Source organism: Salvelinus sp. IW2-2015, linkage group LG32 (genome assembly GCF_002910315.2).
Source record: "Salvelinus sp. IW2-2015 linkage group LG32, ASM291031v2, whole genome shotgun sequence".
NCBI lineage: Eukaryota > Metazoa > Chordata > Actinopteri > Salmoniformes > Salmonidae > Salvelinus > Salvelinus sp. IW2-2015.
In genome coordinates this window covers 26,964,298-26,989,360 of record NC_036871.1, presented here as the reverse complement: position 1 = coordinate 26,989,360, position 25,063 = coordinate 26,964,298, and the positions used below count along the sequence as shown (strand labels likewise).

At 41.2% G+C, this 25,063-nt stretch overlaps 2 protein-coding genes across 3 annotated transcripts; both read left to right on the top strand.

Moving 5' to 3' along the window:
* The first annotated feature begins 1,756 nt into the window (after positions 1–1,756).
* LOC111956786 (cAMP-dependent protein kinase catalytic subunit beta) lies at positions 1,757–23,036 on the top strand. 2 transcript variants are annotated; one of them, XM_070436532.1, is made up of 11 exons: positions 1,757–1,925; positions 2,459–2,512; positions 17,614–17,675; positions 17,954–18,082; positions 18,534–18,632; positions 18,745–18,827; positions 19,048–19,174; positions 19,428–19,523; positions 19,642–19,764; positions 20,023–20,187; positions 21,017–23,036. In XM_070436532.1, exons 1-11 carry the CDS (start codon positions 1,919–1,921, stop codon positions 21,140–21,142), a joined length of 1,071 nt encoding a protein of 356 aa, XP_070292633.1. In that variant the 5' UTR covers positions 1,757–1,918; the 3' UTR covers positions 21,143–23,036. The 2 variants fall into 2 exon arrangements, with proteins under 2 accessions (XP_070292633.1, XP_070292634.1); XM_070436533.1 differs by lacking the exons at positions 1,757–1,925; positions 2,459–2,512 and adding an exon at positions 12,627–12,983.
* A 559-nt stretch (positions 23,037–23,595) lies between these two features.
* Positions 23,596–24,866, top strand: LOC111957025 (exosome complex component RRP41-like). The gene is made up of 2 exons (XM_070436617.1): positions 23,596–24,035; positions 24,431–24,866. Exons 1-2 carry the CDS (start codon positions 23,889–23,891, stop codon positions 24,662–24,664), a joined length of 381 nt encoding a protein of 126 aa, XP_070292718.1. The 5' UTR covers positions 23,596–23,888; the 3' UTR covers positions 24,665–24,866.
* The last annotated feature ends 197 nt before the right edge of the window (positions 24,867–25,063 follow it).

Sequence of the window (25,063 nt, the reverse complement as noted above, 5' to 3'; positions counted from 1 at the left end):
TTTATCGTAGGTATGAGTTACTTTTTCTTGATGAACGTCATTGGCACTTAGATTGGAACCGGTGCTATGGTTAATGGAAAATGAAAATAAAGCTCTTTGGCTGCACACACCAGTGGTGAGTTTGGCATTGAAAAATGGAAGCATATGCAGAAAAGTACCTCATACCTACGGTAAAACATGGTGGTGCATAGGAGATGATCTGGAGACCCGCAACAAATGTAGCTACAGGATGGTAAGCCTTTGTTTAAAAGCATGGATTCACACTAGTCACTCATTGATTCACACAATCAGCTATGCCACTCAATAGCATGAATTAGTTAACATGGTGATATGGAACATAACCCTTACAGAAAAAAAACATGATTTCTCATGTGAAAACGTGTTTAGGAACATTTCACATGATCACTTTTTCACATGTAGTTTCATGTTATCACATTAACTTCACATAAGATCATGTGTTTACATGTGAAATTCATGTGGTTTTTCGGCAAGGCAAGGGAATGGAATTCCTGATCCCGAACATATTATTTTTACAAGATTATTGTAATCTAAGTGGTATTGCTCATTGTTTGTGTGGTTTTGAGTGACCTTCCTATGTCTCTAATTATCCTAAAGGCTGTTTTTGACCTCAGCTGGGAGATCCTGAATAACATCTTCCCAGAAGGAGAAGTTAAAAGGCTGCCATGGGAGAAGCCAGAGGTCAGACATCACACCTACAAGTGCAAACTCAGCTTTGAAGTTTGGCCAGATTTTCACAATCAGCCTCAAGCGGATAAAGATGGACAAGTTGGACCGCATTCTGGTATGCTTTTTACAACTTTGTAGTCATTGTCCATAATTGCCACACATACGCGCACACACATGCAGGTACGCACACGTGTAAGCATGCACGGAAGCACGCACCATGCACGCACACACAGCTGGACCTAATGTATCCTGTTGGTCTCATTCAGCATCAAGAGCTGCACGGTGAACAACTCCAGATGCAGAATTGGCAGCAGGGGGAGTTGGCCATCAAGATGAGGATGGCAGACGACAGCCTCTGTGATTATTTGTTAGAGGACACTGTCTTGAACCAAATTGAGAAGAAAGCCAACCCAACAACTGCTTAATAGTACCTAATGAAAGTCTTCATGTTGATCATGTTTTATGGTCATTGTTTTACAAGTCATTCATTCAAAGTGTCTTAATTAGTCCTATGGAAATGCCAATGGCAAGTCAGCTAATAACACATTCTTATTTACAATGACAGCCTACCAGGAAACAGTGGGTTAACTGCCTTGTTCAGGGGCAGAACAACAGATGTGTACCTTGTCAGCTCTGGGATTATTTACTGGCCCAACAGTTTTACCACTAGGCTACCTGCTGCCCCTAAAGACAGTACAGTATGGTTTAGAAGATCTGTGATAATACAGTCCTCAAAGCCCACAAGGTACTGATGGACCCCATTGCTTGAGTTGATACGTTTTCATACCCCTTGCTGTGGCACATTTAAACAAGTTCAGGAGAAAATACCCGTATTTCAATTTTTTTAAATCACAGAATTCATTGAATGGGGTCCACCTGTTTGCAAAACTATAACTTCCCCGGTCTCTGTAAGGCTCCTAAATTGGATACATTTTAGACAGGCACAGATCACTGTAGGTTAGAACAGACTTCCAAAACACTTAACATCCCTTTGAGTATGGTCATCTGTGGATTGTGTCACCCTGACGCTGTGGAGAGCTGGCTGTCGTTCCTAACTGAGCCGCATGGATGTGTTCTACTACTAGCCAAAAGACACGAGCCATTCGGCGCCAAACAGCAGACCAATGACTGTGTATGCAGCAGACGAACGATCCGAACAACAACACAGAACTTTCTTCTTGCGGCTAGCTAGCTAGCTAGTAGCAAAAGCAGGAGGCAAGCATCTCTCATTATGAACGGTAGGGATGTGCTTATTGATTAACTAGCGAACTTTTAACATCTTGACTGAGAAATATCAAGTAGCAAGGAAACAGATATGTAACGTTAGCTATTTAATTCAAAATGTTGCTAGGGCTAACGTTAGTGATTAGCTTGCTAGGTTTTGTTAGTTAGCTACATGTAGCTAACGGTCATTATAGCTAAGAGCCAGCTGTGGCTATCCAACCTTACTTCAGCTACTGTAACATGGGATAGGGAGTGAAATTAAAATGTTTATACATGGGATGTAGATAGCCAACTATCTTGATTGTTTTATACAGGAGAATTTTACCTAGCTATGTTGTCCCGGCATATACCTTGAATCCTAGCTAACGTTAGCTGATGTCCCAGGAGCATCATACCGAAGATAAATAACGTTAGCTAGCTATTTTTGACAATACTCATGTTACAATTACCATTAAGTTGGTTAGCCCTTTTGGCAGGATGCATAGGGTGTTTGCTTTTCATGCCAACAACCCAGGTTTGCTTCCCTGCCCTGCCATTCGCTACACAGGTGTCAGAAGTGGGATGGCGACTGAAGCCACCGGAATGCAGTCCTGTAACATAGGTAACTTACTGCCTTGAAGATGTTTGCTCGTACTGTCTTGACTTCTGCGCAGAAAAAAATATAAAACACAGAAGAAATATCTTGCTGCATTTTGTWAACGCAGATCTAAAATGCTTCTTATTGTAATTTCTGCTCTGCATAAGACACATTTTGTAATTCAGTTGCACCTCTCCACTCAGATGAGAATTTAGGAATGGACATTCTATCAGCAGACAGCGCTCGGACTGATGTGTAGCTACGTATCTCTGGTACCTTTCTCTGTACTTTTTTCTGTAAAATGCAAGAAAGATGAACTTCAAACAAAACAGTAGGACATGTAGCTTGCTACATTCTTTCTATGATTAACATTAGAAATATGATGGCCATGCATCATTGTTTCAAGAAAGATCTTGCTTTTTCATTGTAAGCTCATTTACTTGTGTGGCTACTAGCCAAATAGCGTTGCACTTCTGTTGTCATCGGATGAAAATGAAGCTATTTTCTGCCGAATGTGTTGCACTAATGTATTTTCTGTGTAGCAAAACTATAGTTGCATGCCCCTGATCACTCTATTGAAGCAAAAAAACACTGTTGACTTTTAATATAAAACACAGGTGAAATGGTTTAAAATGCAGATTTTTATATGGTGTGCGATTTGAAAATGCAGATATCTGAACTCTAAAACAACCTCTGAGGCTAAGCATGATGTAACGATTTTAGTACAACACATAGCTAGCTACCAACATTGTCAAAATGTTTGAGACTCTTGATGTAATAACATGTTGGACTGACAGTTGGTAGGGACCCAGGTTTGAGGTTTGATAGGCCTACACTCCTGAATGGGTGCGTTCAGTTTGATTCAATGTTTGTTATGTTGCGTGACGAGTTGTATTGAACAACATGTTTCCCCAAAATGGTCTGCACCGTTCTTCAACAGCATTTGAGGTATGTTGGCTCCCGTTCGATGGGTGTGACTAGGTGTGGCCTGATGAATATGGGTGTGACCATTTTCTTTTTTTCACCTTTTTTTAACCAGGTAGGCTAGTTGAGAACAAGTTCTCATTTACAACTGCGACCTGGCCAAGATAAAGCAAAGCAGTGCAACACAAACAACAACACAGAGTTACACATGGAATAAACAAACATACAGTCAATAATACAATAGAAAAAGTCTATATACAGTGTGCAGATGAGGTAGGATAACGGAGGTAAGGCAATAAATAGGCCAAAGTGGTGAAATAATTACAATATAGAAATTAAACACTGGAGTGATAGTTGTGCAGAAGATGAGTGTACAAGTAGAGATACTGGGGTGCAAAGTAGCAAAATAAATAAAATAGATAACAGTATGGGGATGAGGTAGTTGGATGGGCTAATTACAGATGGGCTACGTACAGGTGCAGTGATCTACCATATAAAATCAAAACATTTGTGCAGCACACCATACACACAATCGCCCTCTGTGCCACCATAATCACGCCATTCTTCAACTGTTCATTCATTACAGTACCATTTCATTTGAATTAAACGTTGAACGCCGTTCTGTCATACTGAGTAGGCTTGGGCGGTTTTATACCGTATACCAAGCTATTTCGAAATAGAGATTGTATGATTTTCAGTAAAAAATGTAATTCAACGGGGGCACCCCMTCCACTGCTTATAGCTAAGTTAAGTATAAATATTAGAAATCTAAGATGTGTACCATAAATTATATCCAGCACATGGTTCAAGCTATGCATTTGGTTTGCTAATTTGCTTGCTAAGTGGCTAGATGTGAAGATCAAGCTTCTTGGTTACAGCAGAGACATTCAATCCCCTCCTGGATCAAGATCCCTGTTGCCTAAATTGTTTTGTGCTTTACTACTACTACTACAACTACTACTACTACTATAGTCTAATTAGGGTTGTCGCCGACTTAAATAAATCTTGGTCAACCGAGAGTCGTCTGTTCTTTCGGCCAATCAATTGGTCTACATTTTAAAACGCCCATTTTTCCATACACCCTATGTGTTTGAATAAAATCAACTATATGCACTGAGCTTGTCTGATGCTTTAAGCGCTGAAATAATTACGACACACATGACTCAAGAGGGAGCCTGATGGCCATGCTGTGTAGGAGGGAGATGTGAAAAGTGTGCAGGAGGGCATGGGAGAAAGGAATGTGTAGTATCGGTGAAAGACGCGGTATGTGTTGGGGGGTATGGGTGCCCATGGTGCTGGGGATCAGAAGTGTCTGGTGCGAGAGAGGCAGGTTGAAGTTGCCAGGGTCAGAGTTGTACAGAAGGTGTCGTATGCAGAGACAATGAATAAAGTAGAGGAAAATAGATCAAGAGTTAGAATTCGTAAGTAAGTAAACCTCCACTACCATCTGTTCTATTGGCCAAAGTGCATTGGAAAATTGGAAAATAAAATGGATGATCTACGATTAAGACTATTCTAACAAAGGGACTTTAAAAACTGTAATATATTATGTTTCACCGAGTCGTGGCTGAACGACTACACAGATAATATAGAGCTGACTGGGTTTACTGTGCATTGCCAGAACAGAGAAGCTACGTCTGGTAAGACAAGGGGCGGGGGGGTGTGTCTATTCGTCAATAACAGCTGATGAGCAATGTCTAATATTAAGTCTCGAGGTATTGCTCGCCTGAGGTAGAGTACCTCATGATAAGCTGTAGACCACACTATCTACCAAGAGAGCTCTCATCTATATTATTCATAGCCGTCTATTTACCCCCACAAACCAATGCTGGCACTAAGACCACACTCAATGAGGTGTATATGGCCATAAGCAAACAAGAAAATGCTAATCCAGAAGCGACGCCCCTAGTGTCCGGGGAATGTAATGCAGGCAAACCTACATCCGTTTTACCTAATTTCTACCAGCATGTCACATGTGCAACCAGAAGAAAAAAACTCTAGACCACCTTTACTCCACACACAGAGACTCATACAAAGCTCTTCCTCGCCCTCCATTTGGCAAATCTGACCATAATTATATCCTCCTGATACATGCTTATAAGAAAAAACTAAAGCAGGAAGTACCAGTGACTCGCTCAATACAGAAGTGGTCAGATGACGCGGATGCTATGCTACAGGACTGTTTTGCTAGCACAGATTGGAATATGTTCCGGGATTCATCCAATGGCATTGAGTAGTATACCACCTCAGTCACCGGCTTCATCAATAAGTGCATCAACGATGTCGTCCCCACAGTGACCGTACATAAATATCCCAACCAGAAGCTATGGATTACAGGCAACATCCGCATCGAGCTAAAGGCTAGAGCTGGACACTGGAGGACACTGACACCAATCCGGACTCTTATAAGAAATTCTGCTGCGCCCTCAAGACGAACCATCAAACAGGCATAGCGTCAATACATGATTAAGATTGAATCCTACTACACCGGCTCTGACACTCGTCAGATATGCCAGGGCTTGAAAACTATTACTGACTACAAAGGGAAACTCAGGTGCGAGCTCCTCATTGACGCTAGCCTACCAGATGAGCTAAATTCCTTTTATGCTTGCTTTGAGGTAAGCAACACTGAAGCATGCATGAGAGCACCAGCTGTTCCGGACGACTGTGTTTTCACGCTCTCCATAGCCGATGTGAGCTAGACCTTTAAACAGGTCAACATTCACAAGGCCGCAGTCCAGACGGATTACCAGGATGTGTATTCAAAGCATGCGCGGACCAACTGGCAAGTGTCTGACCGAGTCGGTAATACCTACATGTTTCAAGCAGACCACCATAGTCCCTGTGCCCAAGGAAGCGAAGGTAACCTGCCTAAATGATTACTGCCCTGTAGCACTCATGTCGGTAGCCATGAAGTGCTTTGAAAGGCTGGTCATGGCTCACTTCAGCACCATCATCCCGGAAACCCTAGACCCACTCCAATTCGCATACCGCCCCAACAGATCCACAGACGACACAGTCTCAATCGCACTCCACACTGCTCTTCCCCACCTGGACAAAAGGAACACCTATGTGAGAATGCTGTTCATTGACTACAGCTCAGCGTTCAACACCATAGTGCCCACAAAGCTCATCACTAAGCTAAGGACCCTGGGACTAAACACCTCCCTCTGCATATTTTGGTTAAACTATCCCCATTTAATGGAATTGTAACCCTCTGCATGCACAGTGCATTCTTCCATCACATGTACAACTGATTCTCAAGATCTTTCACACTAATGAGATGCTATTGAGCCAACACTACTACACTGTCTGAGCCAAGGACTATATGCTTTCTGGTAGGTTTTTATTATAATACTGGGTGGGGTGAATATATTTAATATTACATACATTATTTTTTGTTAACTAGTAAATAGTAGCCTACAACAAAGTGTGTTTAAATMATTTCTAACTTGTTAACAATTTCTGCTAGTTAGTTTTTTCTACCGTGCTTGAGCCTGCTAACTGAGGAGTGTTAATTCACCTGTTTCCATACATGTTTCATTTTAAAACATTTATCTTACAAAGGAGTTGTTTAATCTAACTGCTTAACTATTTAACTATATGGAATTGTATATATATATTTTTTTACTCATTTAAAAAAAATCTTTGCAGGAAAATACCACTGGCACTATCTGATGTGTGGAAACATTTCACTGCAGCTAATGTAGAATGAAAAGCTGCGTATATTTGCAAATACTGTGCCAAATATGTGAAGAATGCAACAAAGATGCAGCATCATCTGGACAAGTGCATAAAGTTCTCTCAGCACTCACAACAAGCAACCTCTGACAAAAGTCCCTCTACTTCTATTCAAGGTGAAAATGATGAATCAGACACCTTATCGATAGCAACAGCTCATGGTCCTCCTGGAATCAGAAGTTTTGACTCAATGGAGGAACGTAGTCAGAGAAATGTGGATGAATGTCTTGCTTGAGCTGTGTATGCAACTGGTTCACCTCTGATGCTCACAGGCAATGTGTATTGGAAGAGATTTTTGAATGATCTTCGCCCAGCATACACCCCTCCAGCCAGACATGCTTTATCGACTCATTTGCTGAATGCAGAGTTTTAACAGAGTTCAAGTGAAGGTCAAGCAAATCATAGAGAAAGCAGACTGTATTGCAATCATCTCTGATGAGTGGTCGAATGTTTGTGGGCAAGGAATAATTAACTACATAATCTCCACCCCACAACCAGTATTCTACAAGAGCACAGACACAAGGGACAACATACACACCGGTCTCTACATTGCAGATGAACTGAAGGCAGTTATCAATGACCTTGGACCACAGAAGGTATTTGCACTGGTGACAGACAATGCTGCGAACATGAAGGCTGCTTGGTCTAAAGTGGAGGAGTCCTACCCTCACATCACACCCATTGGCTGTGCTGCTCATGCATTGAATCTGCTCCTCAAGGACATCATGGCACTAAAAACAATGGATACACTCTGCAAGAGAGCCAAGGAAATTGTTAGGTATGTGAAGGGTCATCAAGTTTTAGCAGCAATCTACCTCACCAAGCAAAGTGAGAATAGGAGCACCACATTGAAGCTGCCCAGCAACAACCGTTGGGGTGGTGTTGTCATCATGTTTGACAGTCTCTTAGAGGGGAAGGGAGTCTCTCCAAGAAATGTCCATGTCACAGTCTGCCGATATGGACAGCCCCATCAAGAGGAACCTCCTGGATGATGTATTTTGGAAGAGAGTGGTAAGCAGCCTGAAACTCCTGAAACTTACAGTATAGCAGCAGCCATTGCACGGATTGAGGGAGACAATGCCATCCTGTCTGATGTTCAGACTCTGCTTGTAGACATAAGAGAAGAAATCCGTACAGCCCTGCCCACTTCACTGTTCCTCCAAGCAGAGGAAACTGCACTTCTGAAATACATCAAAAAGCGTGAAGACTTCTGCCTCAAGCCCATTCATGCCGCAGCGTACATGTTGGACCCCGAGTATGCTGGCAAGAGCATCCTGTCTGGTGCAGAGATCAACAAGGCCTATGGTGTCATCACTACCGTGTCTCGCCACCTTGGCCTGGATGAGGGCAAGGTTCTTGGCAGTCTGGCGAAGTACACTTCCAAGCAAGGGCTTTGGGATGGAGATGCAATATGTCAGTCATGCCAACATACAGTGCCTTGCAAAAGTATTCATCCCCCTTGGCGTTTTTCCTATTTTGTTGCATTACAACCTGTAATTTAAATATATTTTTATTTGGATTTCATGTAATGGACATACACAAAATAGTCCAAATTGGTGTAGTGAAATAAAAAAAAAAGACTTATTTTTTTWAAAAATTCTGGGGGGGGGAAACGGTAAAGTGGTGCGTGCATATATATTCACCCCCTTTGCTATGAAGCCCCTAAATAAGATCTGGTGCAACCAATTACCTTCAGAAGTCACATAATTAGTTACATAAAGTCTACCTATATGCAATCTAAGTGTCACATGATCTGTCACATGATCTCAGTATATATACACCTGTTCTGAAAGACCCCAGAGTCTGCAACACCACTCAGCAAGGGGCACCACCAAGCAAATGGCACCATGAAGAACAAGGAGCTCTCCAAACAGGTCAGGGACAAAGTTGTGGGGAAGTACAGATCAGGGTTGGGTTATAAAAAAATATCTGAAACTTTGAACATCCCACGGAGCACCATTAAATCCATTATTTAAAAAATGGAAAGAATATGGCACCACAAGACACCTGCCAAGAGAGGGCCGCCCACCAAACCTCACGGACCAGGCAAGGAGGGCATTAATCAGAGAGGCAACAAAGAGACCAAAGATAACCCTGAAGGAGCTGCAAAGCTCCACAGCGGAGATTGGAGTATCTGTCCATTGGACCACTTTAAGCCGTACACTCCACAGAGCTGGGCTTTACGGAAGAGTGGCCAGAAAAAAGCCATTGCTTAAAACTTCTTAAGGCTAGGGGGCAGTATTTTCGTTTTTGGCAAAAAAACKTACACATTTGAAACTGCCTATTTCTCAGCCCCCAAAACTAGAATATGCATATAATTGTCAGATTAGGATAGAAAACACTCTGAAGTTTCCAAAACTGTCAACATTTTGTCTGTGAGTTAAACAGAACTGATATTGCAGGCTAAAACCTGAGGAAAATCCAATCAGGAAGTGCCCCTGTTTTTGAAACCTCTCTGTTCCTATGCATCCCTATTGCCCATTTAAAGGGATATCAACCAGACTCCTTTTTCTATGGCTTCCCTAAGGTGTCAACAGCCTTTAGACATAGTTTCAGGCTTTTATTTTGAAGAATGAGCGTGAACGACCACATTGCGTAAGTGGATAGGTGGGGGCTCTCAGAGTGAGTTGTGCGCAAAAGAGAAAGGCAGCCATTGTTACTCCCGGTCCTAGTGAAAAGCCAACTGTCCCGGTTGATATATTATCGAATAGATATTTGAAAAACACCCTGAGGATGGATTATAAAAAACGTTTGACATGTTTCTGTGGACATTATGGATATAATTTGGAATTTTTGTCTGCGTTGTCGTGACCGCTCTTTGCGGTGGATTCCTGGGCATAACGCACCAAACTAACGGAGGTATTTGGATATAAAAAATATCATTGTCTAACTGGGAGTCTCGTGAGTGAAAACATCCGAAGATCATCAAAGGTAAACGATTCATTTGATTGCTTTTCTGATTTTCGTGACCAAGTTACCTGATGCTAAGTGTACTTATTGTTTTGTCGAGCGATCGATAAACTTACACAGACGCTTGTATTGCTTTCGCTGTAAAGCATAATTTCAAAATCTGAGACGACAGGTGGATTAACAAAAGGCTAAGCTGTGTTTTGCAATATTGCACTTGGGATTTCATGAATATGAATATTTTCTAGTAATATTATTTACCTGTGGTGCTATGCTACGCTATGCTATTCAGAGTTGCTGATGACAATTATCCCGGATCCGGGATGGGTGGTTCAGAAAGGTTAAAGAAAGAAAAAAAATGCATGTGGGAGACTCCCCAAACATATGGAAGAAGGTATTCTGGTCAGATGAGACTAAAATTTAGCTTTTTGGCAATCAAGGAAACCTCTATGTCTGGCGCAAACCCAACACCTCTCATCAACCCGTGAACCACATCCCCGCAGTGATGGCGGCATGGTGGCAGCATCATGCTGGTGGTGGCAGCATCATGCTGTTGGAATGTTTTTCCATCGGCAGGGACTGGGAAACTAGTCAGAATTGAAGGATTTATGGATGTTGCTAAATACAGGGAAATTATTGAAACAGGTTTCCCTCAGTCTTCCAGAGATTTTAGACTGGGACGGAGGTTCACCTTCCAGCAGGACAATGACCCTAAGCATACTGCTAAAGCAAAACTCGGGTGGTTTAAGGGGAAACATTTAAATGTCTTGGAATGGCTTAGTCAAAGCCCAGACCTCAATCCAATTGAGTATCTGTGGTATGACTTAAAGATTGCTGTACACCAGCGGAACCCATCCATTGACTTTGGGAGGGTGAATAGTTATGCACACTGTTTTTTTGTCTTATTTCTTGTTTGTTTCACACACAAAAATATTTTGCATTTTCAAAGTGGTAGGCATGTTGTGTAAATCAAATGATACAAACCCCCCAAAACTCAATTTTAATCCAGGTTGTAAGGCAACAAAATAGGAAAAATGCCAAGGGGGGGTGAATACTTTCACAAGCCACTGTATAAAATCAAATCAAATTTATTTATATAGCCCTTCTTACATCAGCTGATATCTCAGTGCTGTACAGAAACCCAGCCTAAAACCCCAAACAGCAAGCAATGCAGGTGTAGAAGCACGGTGGCTAGGGAAAACTCCCTAGAAAGGCCAAAACCTAAAGTTTAATTCATAACTAAATAGTTTTTAAAAATGTATATTGGAAGGATTGAATCATTTGCAATATATCTACTTATGATATGGTAAAAGGTTTATGTTTCTGTCTCCATATGATATGGTAAATATATCCAATGCAAAAAAAACATTTACATTTAAATGATATTAATATAATTTGCAGATATTCCCGCTAATTCCCATATATTCCCGTTAATTCCCCCGGAAAGTTTCCACCTCTGAATTTCCCCCAAAATGTGCAACCTTAATGGCTCGGCATCTGACCATAAGGCGCTACAGAGGGTAGTGCGTACAGCCCAGTACATCACTGGGGGCAAGCTTCCTGCCATCCAGGACCTTTTCACTAGTCGGTATCAGAGGAAGACACAAAAAATTGTTACCCAAGTTATAGACTGTTCTCTCTGCTTCCGCACGGCAAGAGGTACCAGAGTGCCAAGTCTAGGACTAAAAGGCTCCTTAAGAGCTTCTACCCCCAAGCCATAAGACTGCTGAACAATTAATCAAATGGCCACCCGGACTATTTACATTGACCCCCCCCCCCCTGCCATTTGTTTTTACACTGCTGCTATGCGCTGTTTATTATCTATGCATAGTCACTTTACGCATACCTACATTTACAAATGACCTCGACTAACCTGTACCCCTGCACATTGACTCGCTATCGGTACCCCCTGTATATTGCTTCGTTATTGTTACTTTTTATTATTTTTTACTTTCGTTTAGTAAACGTTTAGTAAATATTTAGTAAATATTTTCTTAACTTTCTTGAACAGCATTTTTGGTTAAGGACTTGTAAGTAAGCATTTCACGGTAAGGTCTGTTGTATTCGATGCATGTGACTAATAAAATGTGATTTGATTTGATCCTATGAGGCTACTAATGAGTAGTAGAATTTTGCAAGTACATAGTAATAGGCCTACGAATTAAATGTGCTTCAGTAAGGTTGGCTTTTTAGCATTCATTTCCATGGTTATCAACTGTATCACAGGAATGGAACGCAAATCACAGAAAATAGGTGTTGTGGTGGGAGCTGCATAGAAGTACTTAGGTTTACGAGATTTTACTGCAAAAAAGTTACAGGGTGTGTTGAATTGTAGTGTCCCGTCCTCCAAGGCCTTTGGCCTGGTGTAGGATCAGATAGGGTCTAAATAGTGGAATGAGGTGGTGGGTTTAGGTTTAGTTGGCAGAGTCATTTATTTATTATTWTTWTTTTTTTGTATAACACCGGTTAACGGATTTATACTCCAGTCCAGTTGGTGGAAGTAATGCACCATTAATATTGTATTCCAACCGCCTTTATACCTCACCGAAGAAGAAGAAGATTGGTGCGATATCTCTTCACACAGAACGTCTTTGACCAAGCCATCAACAACGAATGCTTTGGGGAGAAGTGATATCAGTGACCGCTAGCTGCATGTCAGCGAGATAGAGATAGGAAGGGTAATATCTAAAGGGGGGTAGTGAACGGGGATTTGGGCTCTTTTCATATTTGGCTGTAACATATCTAGCTATATAGATCCAAAATAACGATTGTAGCTAGCTACGACGAATACGAGGGGAACACCACTCAACAGCAGTGTAGCTAGCTAGCGTTACCACCATCTCCCGCAGTCTAAGCGATCACTGTGTCTTCCATACGATGGGAAACACTGCTACCGCCAAGAAAGGCAACGAGCTTGAGAGCGGTGAGTTGGGATGGTCGCTGAGCATTATCTATACTGCTAACGTTAGCTAGCCAGTTAGCATGCTAACATTTGCTAATGTAATGTTGACATTTGAAGCATTTTATGGACAACAGTTTTTTGACAATCGGGAGTGTGCTCAAGCTCACTTATCCCTGGTGTTGTGCACATTTACATTAATGACACACTCACCATAAACATGTTGCGAGGCAGGGTATAGTAAATGGTTTGTGAATTAATCCTAGGTAGCTAGCTAGCGACAAATTAATATATAGCATAATCAAAGATGGTTTTGTAACTATGTGGCTAAATTGTTACAACCTGATCCAGATGCCTATCTAGCTGCTAATATTATAGCTAACGTAAGTTAGTAAGTTAGCTAGTGTGGGACGTTTTTAGCCCTTTCACTGTTGTTGTCATTGGCAACCTTATTCGGGGCTGGGACTCACTTGGATGGCTACTTTTAGTTAGCAACCAACTAGTTCTTTAACGTTACCTAGAGATTGGTAATGTGAACTATGTAACAACAATGTTTCTATATAGTTATTATCGGGCAACCAAAACGCAATTCTCAAGCAAGATATTCGTTAACCTAACGGTTTACGTTACTGTACCTACCTAACGATACCGGGGGGATTAGCTGGGGAAAGGGCCTAGCCTCTATCTTGTTATCGTATCCAGACCGAATAGGATGCTAGGTAGATAGCTAGCTATCGAGTTGTATTGAATGCCATTTTGCTGTCAGTAGCTACCTAGGTAACGGCAATGAGAGCTAGTTTTATGTCAGCGTTAGCTAACGTTAGCCATCACCAGGCCCGTGAGACATCACCAAGCCAGAGTAATGTGCAGTGCCAGCTACTAGCAGTAACGTTAGCTTTATAGCCAGTCAGCTAAAGTCTTGACCATCTGACGTGTGGTGGTCTTATTGAGTAGTTATGAAGGCCTGCTTTGATATTTCATTTGTAGGTTCCAGAGATATGTTTTAGCTAACTTGCAATCTTATTAGCTAAAGTAAATAGATTATTTGTTAAAAACCAGAAGTTCACTCTACTCCAATGCTGCAAATATAAACTGTAGATATATATTTTTTAATGACATGTTAGGTTAACCACACTAAGGATAAGTAGTTTGAATAGTTGTTTTCGATTATCAGACTCTGCCTTTACCTCCACATCTTGAGATGCTGCATATATACAGCTTTCCCTCTACCACCTTGCGCACTGCTAAACAGTGACCAAATATGGTGAAGAAATGACAAATGCCCTCTTCTCATTCATAAAACCAGGCCCGTAATACAACTCCCCAAGTGACTTATCTCACAAGTCTTTTTTGTTTAGAGTCTTTGTTTAATCTTAGTGATGTGAAGGTCCACTCAGACACAGATACACACAGCACAGTTTGTCATTGACTGGAAGGGCTTGTCATCAGACCTTCGTCAGAGGATAAGCGGTATTACAAGCTTTGACGCAACTAGCACTGGGGTTGTATTAATTGGCAATGGTACACTTTGACATACGTATGCTGATAATCAATGCACAGCATGCTGTGATAAAACTTAAAATGTTTCCCCATGAAGGCCTATACAGCCATGGAGACATTGGTTTGTGCCCAGATCTACATTTGTGTGAACTGCATGCAGCAAAGTAATCTCACGCAAGTGAGTCCAGGAAATGCCACTGACTTGTGAGTTTGCATATGCTGTTCCATCCACTTCACTTTTTGTAGACTAAAATGTATGGTCATATCTTAACATGAAACATATTTATGGTAGGTAGTACTTAAATGCATCTGGGTTGTTTAAAAGCTTTGTTACTTTATGATGCTGCTAATCTGTTCATATGAGATTTATTGAAGTGTTGGAAGAGACCAGGCAGAGGCACAGGAACCTGGCCAGCCTCCGGTATCTTCCTGTGCTTCAGGAAGCAAGCAATGTTCTTTGATCTGATCAGTGCAACCTAAAGCCTGCACTGTTTTCCTGCTAGTTTTGACATGAGCCCCAGTCTCCCAAGCTTCTAGTGTTAAACCTGTCTAAGCTGATACAGTTCCCTGAGCTGCTGCTGCTACAGATTTGTGTGGCCTGTTGCTGTTCAGAGCCAGCAACCTGGTTCCTGATAATAGCCCATGTGTGTGTTGCGCTAGCCTGCTAACCTCCTCAGCACCTTTGACTCATTGTCTTGGCTCTTGGGAGATGTCAAAACACTCCCAGTTTGGCAGGGAGGGAGGGAGTGGACACAATAACTAAATCATGCTTAATAGACTAATTCTGACACTAAATTCTGAGGCAATGTCACAGCCTTCCATGTTTCTAAACATGTTAGCCTCACATTTTCAATGGAAAACCATTACATTACATTAGCCAACCATGTTCTAGAAATATTAGCTTAGTGGTGCTCATCTCTTAAAAACTGTTTTGTACTACTCTACTCAGGTGTAGATTCTACTATACAATACTGGACACTTGGTGTAACAGATCTGATCGTACTTCCTAATTTTGCGTTGTGTAATAAAGAATTTCTAGACAAATCCCAGTTGATTGTTGTTTATTCCTGTGATGATAGACAAAGGACAGCACATCAGATGTGCTTAGCTTGATGTTGATGGCTGCAGATTTTAGCATGAGTGTATTAGCAGGGAGCTAATGCTACCATTACATTTTAGGACATACTAGCTAAATCACTTGTACAGCAATAACATGCATACAAAAGCACATCACTGGAAGCCCCCAATATCTAATGGGTTCTGTACACGTGTGTGTATAAATACATCAGGAAATGTACATAGTGAACTAACTTGCACACATTGTAAATAGAATACATTATTTCACAACGTGACTTACCTCTTGCATGAATTATCAGACTGGGAAGAATTTACGTTCGCGATCTCCTATCTGCAAGCCTAGCCAATGACATTACACCTTATTGACATCTGACTTGAACCAACCAATTATAATACATAAACATTACACATTTCTGCAGTTGTAAGTGTAAACATAACTAACCCTGTTACATTAGCCTAGGTTCGATTCACATTCAGTACAGTAAACCATGACCAGCTCTGGTGCCTTGTCAAAAATGTAAACATTTACATTAGCTATGTGGTCGTATATTGTCTTCTTGAATGTCATACAGTAGAGCAGGGACGATACTCCTTAGCATCGTGGCAAGGAAACAAAACATGAAGCATATTTACTTCTTTAGGGAAACAACCCTAATGTTGGAAACATACATCATTGTGTTGTCATCCAGAATCACATGTATTTATTTTCCAAGCTGTAGCACACAATATTTTACATACAGCAGGTTTTTAAAGTACCAAAGAGTTTGGTCTGCTTTGTGTTTTTATTTTTGCCATGTAAAAAAATATTGCGATACTGGTATTGTTCAGGCCCTACAATACAGTAGTCTACTTGTCAGCCCAGGGTAATGTAGGATATTTAGGGGTTCAACATACAGAGTAGCCTATATAAAAAAAAGACCTGCACATTGATTGAAACATTCGGTTTACTACAGTAGATCTTTGTATTTGTACAGAATTTCATACGATCCTAGTCACGTAATTCTGTCATGCATGTTGCGACTTTTTCATACTCACATGAGTCCGTTTAATAACCTTTCTTATTACAGTCTTGTGTTTTTCTGTGTCAAACTAAATCACAGGATTAGAATGASAACTTACTCTCTCTCTTACTGTTTTTTTCCTTCGCTGTCAACTTCTGTTGTTCTTCACTGCATATTGTCCATGTTTGTTGATCTGATATACTTGTTGTTAGTACATAAATCTATCTCTCTGTCTCTTTCTTCCACATCATCTCATCCATGTGGGTGATTGTTCCTGCAAATCCTTGGGTGATCTATAGAGACTTTTGGTATGCCCATTCTTCCACTAGATGCCCAAAATGACAGAAGATTCTATTGTAAATGAACCCAAGCTTGGCTTGTAGTAGAGGTTCACTATATGCTTCGATCTATATTCTGCCAAAACCATTACCTAAACCTCTGTTTTTGTCATCTGCATTCTGTCATTCTGGATATCTGCTGTCTGCTATGTTTTTCCATGTATGTTGGTTTGTCCTTGCTCGTCAAAAACAATGCTGTGAGTGTCGTAGCCTTTCCCTCAACAGTATTAGGCTCTAATGCACAGTCAGTGCAGAAAGAAAGTGATGCTCAAGAGCTCTTCATGCTTCATGAGGGACCAGTCTCTCCTCCTGTCTTAGTGAATTCTTACACCCCCCTCTCCATTTAAAAAAGACAAACATGACATAGGGCTCTTGGCATCACTTCTTACTTAGACTGCCTGTCTTTGTTGGTCTGTTTTGTATCATTAGAAACAGAACTGTTTTGTTTCCCTTAACTCCGTACATGTATTTTGTGGATGTTCAATGCAGATGGGCGTTTGGTTAGTTACACCTTACCTGTCTTTGTCTCCATTAAGTTCCACTTCATACTGATTTTGTCACTATTGATCCCCAGCACCTTTCTAGAAATCCCACATAAGGTTCCATTTAAGATTTCCTTTGTACTTTGTTGCCCGCTCCATGCAATCGAAAGTCATTGAATAGGAATCAATCATTATGCGTTGACCGACAATTCCTTCCTTTGGGCTAAATGTGCCTGTGTTTCTACCTTCCATACAGTGAAAGAGTTTCTAGCCAAAGCCAAAGAAGACTTCTTACGGAAATGGGAATGTCCACCACAGGTGAGATGTTTTCAATGCTCCGAGGCCTTGCCTGGGGCTACAAATCCAGGGTTTGGGGATTATTTCTCATTTACTTTTTCTGCTATTCTTCACATTCTATCTCTTGGCCTTCTCAACCGTATTGGGGGAGAAGGTCCAAGGTACTTCACCAATGTGTTTTGAAAAGGAGACGAGGAGAGTGGATGTGAAGAATATCTAAGTTTAACTGAGTAAAAGACTTGGACTGCTGTATTAGGTATGCCTAATACACTTTCTATGTTTTGTGTTACCCATTCCAGAGCACGACGGGCCTAGATGACTTTGACAGGCTAAAGACCCTGGGTACAGGCTCGTTCGGAAGAGTCATGCTGGTCAAACATAAAGGAACAGAGCAGTTCTTCGCCATGAAAATACTGGACAAGCAAAAGGTGGGTGCCCAGTGGAAAATAGCTGGCCTTTTGTAACACATTGCAGGATGGGTAACTGATGTACATTTGAGTAGACTTGGCAATTTATCACCTCCACTCCCCCCTTTTTTTTTTTTAAGAAGAAGAAGAAAGGGGGGGGTGGAGGCAACAATGATATTAAACACTGTAGTTGTTAGATTGTAGCATAACATAAGTACTGTATCATTGTGTAGTGTTAGGACGGGCGGCAGTAATGTCTGCCTGGCTCCTCCAATCACTAGCACAGATATGATCTGACCTGTGAGTGTCTGGATTATTATTATATCATTTTCATTACTGAAATGGAATGCAATTTAAAAACGGACCCCTCCCCCAACCTCTGTACTGTTTTGTCATGCCATCACTAACAGTAAATAAAAATGTCATTTGTCGGTCAATACAGTTGTCTGATGATCACTTCTTTGTCTATTAGGTGGTGAAACTCAAGCAAATAGAACACACGCTAAACGAGAAGAGAATATTGCAGGCTGTGTCTTTTCCCTTCCTCGTCAGACTTGACTATGCCTTCAAGGTACAGTTCACAAAACTAAAAAAGTAATATTGTGTTTTTCAATCTGGCCTATTTATTAGGCTATTCAATTATTGTCATCTCAGTATCTGTATGGATTTGTGTCCCTCCACAGGACAACTCCAATTTGTACATGGTGATGGAGTACGTTCCAGGGGGAGAGATGTTCTCACATCTAAGACGAATCGGAAGGTTCAGGTGAGTGTCTGTCTGCTGAACTTTCTGCGCCTCAACACAAAAGAAGGTTGATTACAGATTGTTTATAGATTTTCCATTTGTTGATAGAACATTTGTTTTGGATAATTTTGTAACTTATACTTTGTTTATTTCAGTGCTTATGTAGTTAATTACAACTGTTTAATTTTCTGCCCTTATATCATCAGTTTAACGGATTCTTCTGTCTTTTCTTCCTTCACAGTGAACCGCACGCACGGTTTTACGCAGCCCAGATAGTACTGACGTTTGAGTACCTTCATTCACTTGACCTTATCTACAGAGATCTGAAGCCTGAGAACCTTCTAATCGATCACCACGGCTACATCCAGGTATATGTGAAGTGCTTGAAGTGGATCATTTTCGCTTTACAGCACCACCGTTCATATTTTAGAGCCAATATTTTACCAGAGATGCTGGTATTCGAGCAGTAGAACATTTGAGGTGCCAGTACTGTGTACCGGTGAGCACAGACCCAACTAGAGCACTGCGGGACACATCACTTCCTATGGACTGTACTGTAGTGGTGGGTTGTGTTTTCTCTGCTATGTTGCTTTACTGACTGTACGTGTTCTTGGTGGTCAGGTGACTGACTTTGGATTCGCCAAGAGGGTAAAAGGCAGAACCTGGACGTTGTGTGGAACTCCAGAGTACCTGGCGCCCGAGATCATCCTGAGCAAGGTGGGAGTCGTGACAGACACACAGTACATGAAATTACTCCATTTGAAGAGATGCAACAGTTTGTTGCCCTGGATTAGATATGTGAATGTAAACTACATTGTCATTTTGCTGTGTGTAGGGCTACAACAAAGCAGTGGATTGGTGGGCCCTGGGGGTCCTTATATATGAGATGGCTGCTGGATACCCTCCCTTCTTCGCTGACCAGCCCATTCAGATCTATGAGAAGATTGTGTCTGGAAAGGTAAGGACAAGTCCATTTTACAACCTGGCCAACCTATTTCACCTGCAGTTTAACACATTTTGAACACCTGTCTTGTTCTCATTAAGTAAGCTAAACTCAGTGGGAGTTAACTGTCAAATGAAGGCTTGTCTGGCTTTTGGCTTATGTTTGTTGTGAAAGCCTCTTTCTGTCACTTGCTTTAGAGGGCTAACGAGGAGCAAATGTACGTTTCTCAATACATTACCATTTAGACAAACCTCAACATGTGTCCCCCTGTAGGTCCGCTTCCCATCCCACTTCAGCTCTGACCTGAAGGACCTGCTGAGGAACCTGCTGCAGGTGGACCTGACCAAACGCTACGGCAACCTGAAGAACGGTGTAAACGACATCAAGGGACACAAGTGGTTCGCCACAACGGACTGGATCGCCATATACGAGAGGAAGGTACGTTCAAGGCTATGTTGGAAGATGAGGACAAACAATGCAAAGTTGAATTGCTCTTTATAGCACCTAACTTTTATGAAACACTATTTTATTGAGGTCCAGTAGAACTTTCTTGAGCATTGTAGGGTTGGGCGATTTTTACGATTGCATGTTCACCTTTTCTGCACCAGAGTAGCAAACTCAGCAGCATGATGGACTTGTAAATGTTGACTGAGGTTTGTACTCTGTACATCCTTTGCCCTGATAATCTTTTTGCATATTCTGCAAGTGACTTGGGTCTGTTGGTTTACCTTCATTATTCGCCTTGAAACCGAACAACTGCCAAACAGGCAAAGATGTGCTTTGTCCCCCCACCAAATCAGCCATAGTTTTTTTTCTGATTTAGCTTAATGCAGGCTATGCTATAGTTACTAAGTGAAATCCCGTCACATTTTTAAACAGACAAACAGTCGGAAGGATCCTTATGGAAGAAAAAATGCCGTAAATGTGCTAATATAACTGATGAGTATTTTTATGGATAAGAGAAACAAGCCCTACAGATTTCAAACTCAATCTGTAGCCTAGACTAGATAAAGTACTAGGCCTAACACTATTTTTGAATAATGATTTAATGAGATTGTTTGTGGCTTTTGTAACAATTTGAAATAACAATAGTCTTTATATGGAGTAATAATAATGTTTTCTATTTGACTCACTAGAATACCTTCATAAAGTAGTTTGCTGAAAGGAGGTGTTACCTAGGCATCTCTAGAATATCAAGTACTGGCTTTGTTTCCTCTAAGGCAAACTCCCTCACTCTTCTCCTGGTTGTGCTGCTCTGTGTTTTTAGGTGGAAGCCCCGTTCATACCAAAGTGTCGAGGCGCTGGAGACACAAGCAACTTCGATGACTACGAGGAGGAGGAGATCCGCGTCTCCGTAACGGAAAAATGCGCAAAGGAGTTTTCCGAGTTTTAGCTCGTGTGAACGTGGATATATCAGGGCTAAAACACACATGAAAAATAAGGGGATCTTTGCACTCTTCTAAAGACTTGGGGTTGGAGCAGAGACCATTGTTCAACTATTACTAAGTAGTTCCTTCATTCCACGAGGCTGAATGAGGTCGCCATGATCCTTGGGTGCCGATGATAACACCTTCACTGTCACACACACTTGCATATTAAAGCAGACACGTCACCTTAAAAAAAAAAAAAAAAAAAAACTCTACCCACTCTGTTTTTGAACTTTGTAGCAGTTGTTGTTGTCATGGATGTTGTGCTCCCCTTTACAGCTGTGATATTTTTCGATTTAGGAGGAAAACCAGAAACAGAGTTACTATATGAGACAAAGGCCAATTGAATATTATAAGTCCACGCAGTGTAACTTCAAACCGATTTTGCCTGTGGCAGTATCGCACATGATTGTGTGGTTTTGTAGGGCATTGCCTCTAGTGTTCAAAAGTTTATATTCTTGGTCTGTTACAAGTCTGGGATGGTTTTCAAGAAAAACATTCTCACCTTGGACTAGGACAATGTTTTGGCCATCTTTCAGAAATAGTATTTTTCCTTTGTGTATAATGTTTGTCACTCTTAAGACATTTTAAACACCCTTGAGTGTTAAGAGCATGACCAAAATACAACTAATTGGGTGACCGAGGAAGAGAGGTCCCTTCCTTTCTTTGCCTTTTGCCTTAGAGAGCCAATTCCAACACCCCACAAAGTGCCCATTCTCTGGCCCATTGGTATTCTGGCCCTGTAACAGGGAAGTCATTACAGAGAATGGCGAACCCAATTACAAACAGAAATTAACAAAACAGTGATTGTTGTTTCTGTTTGTGCCAGAGAAATTCTAGAATTTGTTGAATTTATAATCTCTCCTTTTAATTTACCATATTTTAATTCATGGATTAAAACTGAAGGCTTTTTGGTCCCTAAAATGTAAGATCCGCTAATAAAAAAGGACCCTTTTAAAAATTAATTTGTGGAGCTCTAAATGCATTAGTGAAATATGGTGTACTCTTTAAATTGATCAGTTCAGTGTGTATAGTGTTGTGGCTTTTGCCTCAACATTGTTAGTGGAACCAGTACACACTTCATAACAATATATTGATGCTAAAACGTTTTTAAAAGCTTCTCAGAAGGGATCGCAAAACAATTTGTTTTCCATGTTTTTCCCCTATTGCTGTTCTTGACCTCTCTCCTTTCCTTGTTTGTTTCATTCTTATGACAGAATGTAGAGTTGCAACTTATAGGTATGCATATTGTTTAAAATGCTTGATTTCAAGGTACATGTTTTTTCTCACAGACATACTGGCAAAAAAAAACTAAAAACAAGACTGCTCCTTTGTATCACATAATCCAGTCATTGTTCAGCTCATTACATTATACGTACAGTATATGCATTGTTTCATATGTTTTTATTTATACACATTAGAGATGCTAATAAATTTTATTTTTAAAAGTGTCAAAGTTTGGAATGTTTTTTGTAATCTTGTGGTGTACATAACGGCATACTGCTCTAGGAGTGTTCATATGTGGGTCTTATTTCTGTCAAACTTTAAAAATCAGGACAACATCCAAGAGGCTACATCACACATCATGACTGAAATGTTCATGTATTTTTTCATTACTACTACATTTACCAAATATGAAGTATTCTAGCTGTATTGGATCATTTACGCATATGCCCACTTGGTTAATAACTTCATACTGTAATTTTCCAGCAATATTAGATTTGGCATAACAATAGCAATCATTTCAAAGAGTTTGGCTATAAATGAAAGTAATTCAAAGGAAATTCTGTCAATCTTTTGTTTTACTGTTTACAATTCACAAATGTTTACATTTCCTGAATAAAATGTGTGCTTGCTTCAGCTGTCTAAGCATTTGTATGGAAGTAGGAGATGTATTACATGTAGAATTCAAACTGAATAGAAGCTGAAGTAGTAAGAATAGTACTGTATGTATGGTGGGTCTGAACTGCATTCTATGAACAATGAAATATGCCTAAAACTAGGCTGGAACATGCTTTCAATGGTGCTATCCAACTCCTGACACCAGTGTAGTTAATTAGGGGGTGCCCTGACAGACTCAACCCCTAGTCCCGGTGACTAGTTCCAACACAGATTATACCAACGGTTTATTCCGTTACCTCTTGCAACGGAAGCGTTTACTGTTTAAGAGTCAAACTGAAGCAAACAGAGCAAAATGAACGAACTCGAATTTGTCCAAAAGAAACTCTCGTTTTCCGTTTGGATTAAACGTTGTAAAACATTCTGCAACAGAATCGGCGCAATGAATACATCCTAAATCCTAAATCTCTTGGCGAGGTCGCCAAATCGTCTTTGGTTTTGAATCCCTAAAACCACCATATCTACTCATGGGCGTGTGGGTAATGTCGTCTATAACACACGTGCGTAGGTGTCGTACTCCAGTTCAAACATTCAAAGATGGCAGGCCTGGAATTATTGTCCGACCAAGGATATCGTCTAGAATGGAAGAAAAGCTACTGAGCTGCGCAAAGTACACGCTCGTATGGGTTTATTTTCCCAAGCTGACGGGTCTGCATACATAGAACAGGGAAATACCAAAGCGCTGGCAGTTGTGTATGGCCTCATGGAGTAAGTTTATTGCTAAACTAGTAAGATGGATAGATATCTAGCTAACGTTAGTTAGATAACAAATAATATCTCCATGACCGCGCTGTCATCAACTGCCAGTACAGTATGGCCACCTTCAGCACAGCTGAGAGGAAGAGGAGACCCCACCGGGACCGCAAATCCACAGAGATGAGCCTTCACCTCAAGCAGACGTTTGAGGCAGCGGTGTTGACTAATCTGTACCTACGCTCTCAAATAGACATTTATGTCAAGGTATCAGCTATTTCAGATCTGAATTAATTATGAAATGGGTTGTGGTGGAATCTGCACTATTCTTAAAATGGGGAATGAAAGTGGTTGTATATCCAGTCTTTGGGATTTGGAACCAATTTTAAGTTTTACTCAGTTTCATGTTCTCAGGGGAGTATTCATTAGTAGTTCGGAGTTTTTCTTCTGTTGCGAAATGTTTTGCAACGGAAACTGTAACACCAAACTGAACAAAACGTGAAGGGACCAACCTAAATGTGTCCAATAGAAACACTCACTTTTGCAACGGAATCCAACTAATGAATGGTGTAGAGGTTTCTTCGTCAAATTGAACACTTAGACATGGGGCTTGAAAAGTCAACCTGACTTGAATTGAAACACTTCACTCTCTTCCTTCTCAGATCTTACAGTCAGACGGTGGGAACTACAGTGCGTGTGTGAACGCTGCCACTCTGGCACTGATCAACGCGGGTATCCCCATGCGTGACTACGTGTGCGCCTGCACTGCAGGCTTTGTGGACGAGACGGCGTTAGCAGACCTGTGCCATGCTGACGAGAGTGGAGGGGGCACATCACTGGCCTTGGCATTGCTGCCCCGTGGTGAGCACATCGCCCTGCTACAGATGGACGCCTGACTCCACCAGGACCACCAAGAGACACTGATGGAGGCGGCCATGATGGCTTGTAAGGGCGCCAGCAGTGTTGGATGAGGTGGTGAGATGGCATCTCCAAGAGGTGTCTGCACTGACCGGAGAGTGATGTGGTGTAGCTTGGACTTTGTGGTAGATTGGCCTATAGTGAATGGCCAGGGGAGGTGGAGGGAGTAGATAGAGGATTAATGTTGTCTTTTTTTATTGTACACTTGTGTTCTGCTTTTGTATGAAATGCCTTATAAACAATGACATTTAAACCCATTGATGTGTCTTGAGTAATCCGAGATGATTTGTGGACAGAGGGAGCTATAGATGTAGGTCTACATCGGAATCTGGGATTGGATAAATCAATCAATCAGCAAAAATAAAACCGTTTGAGTG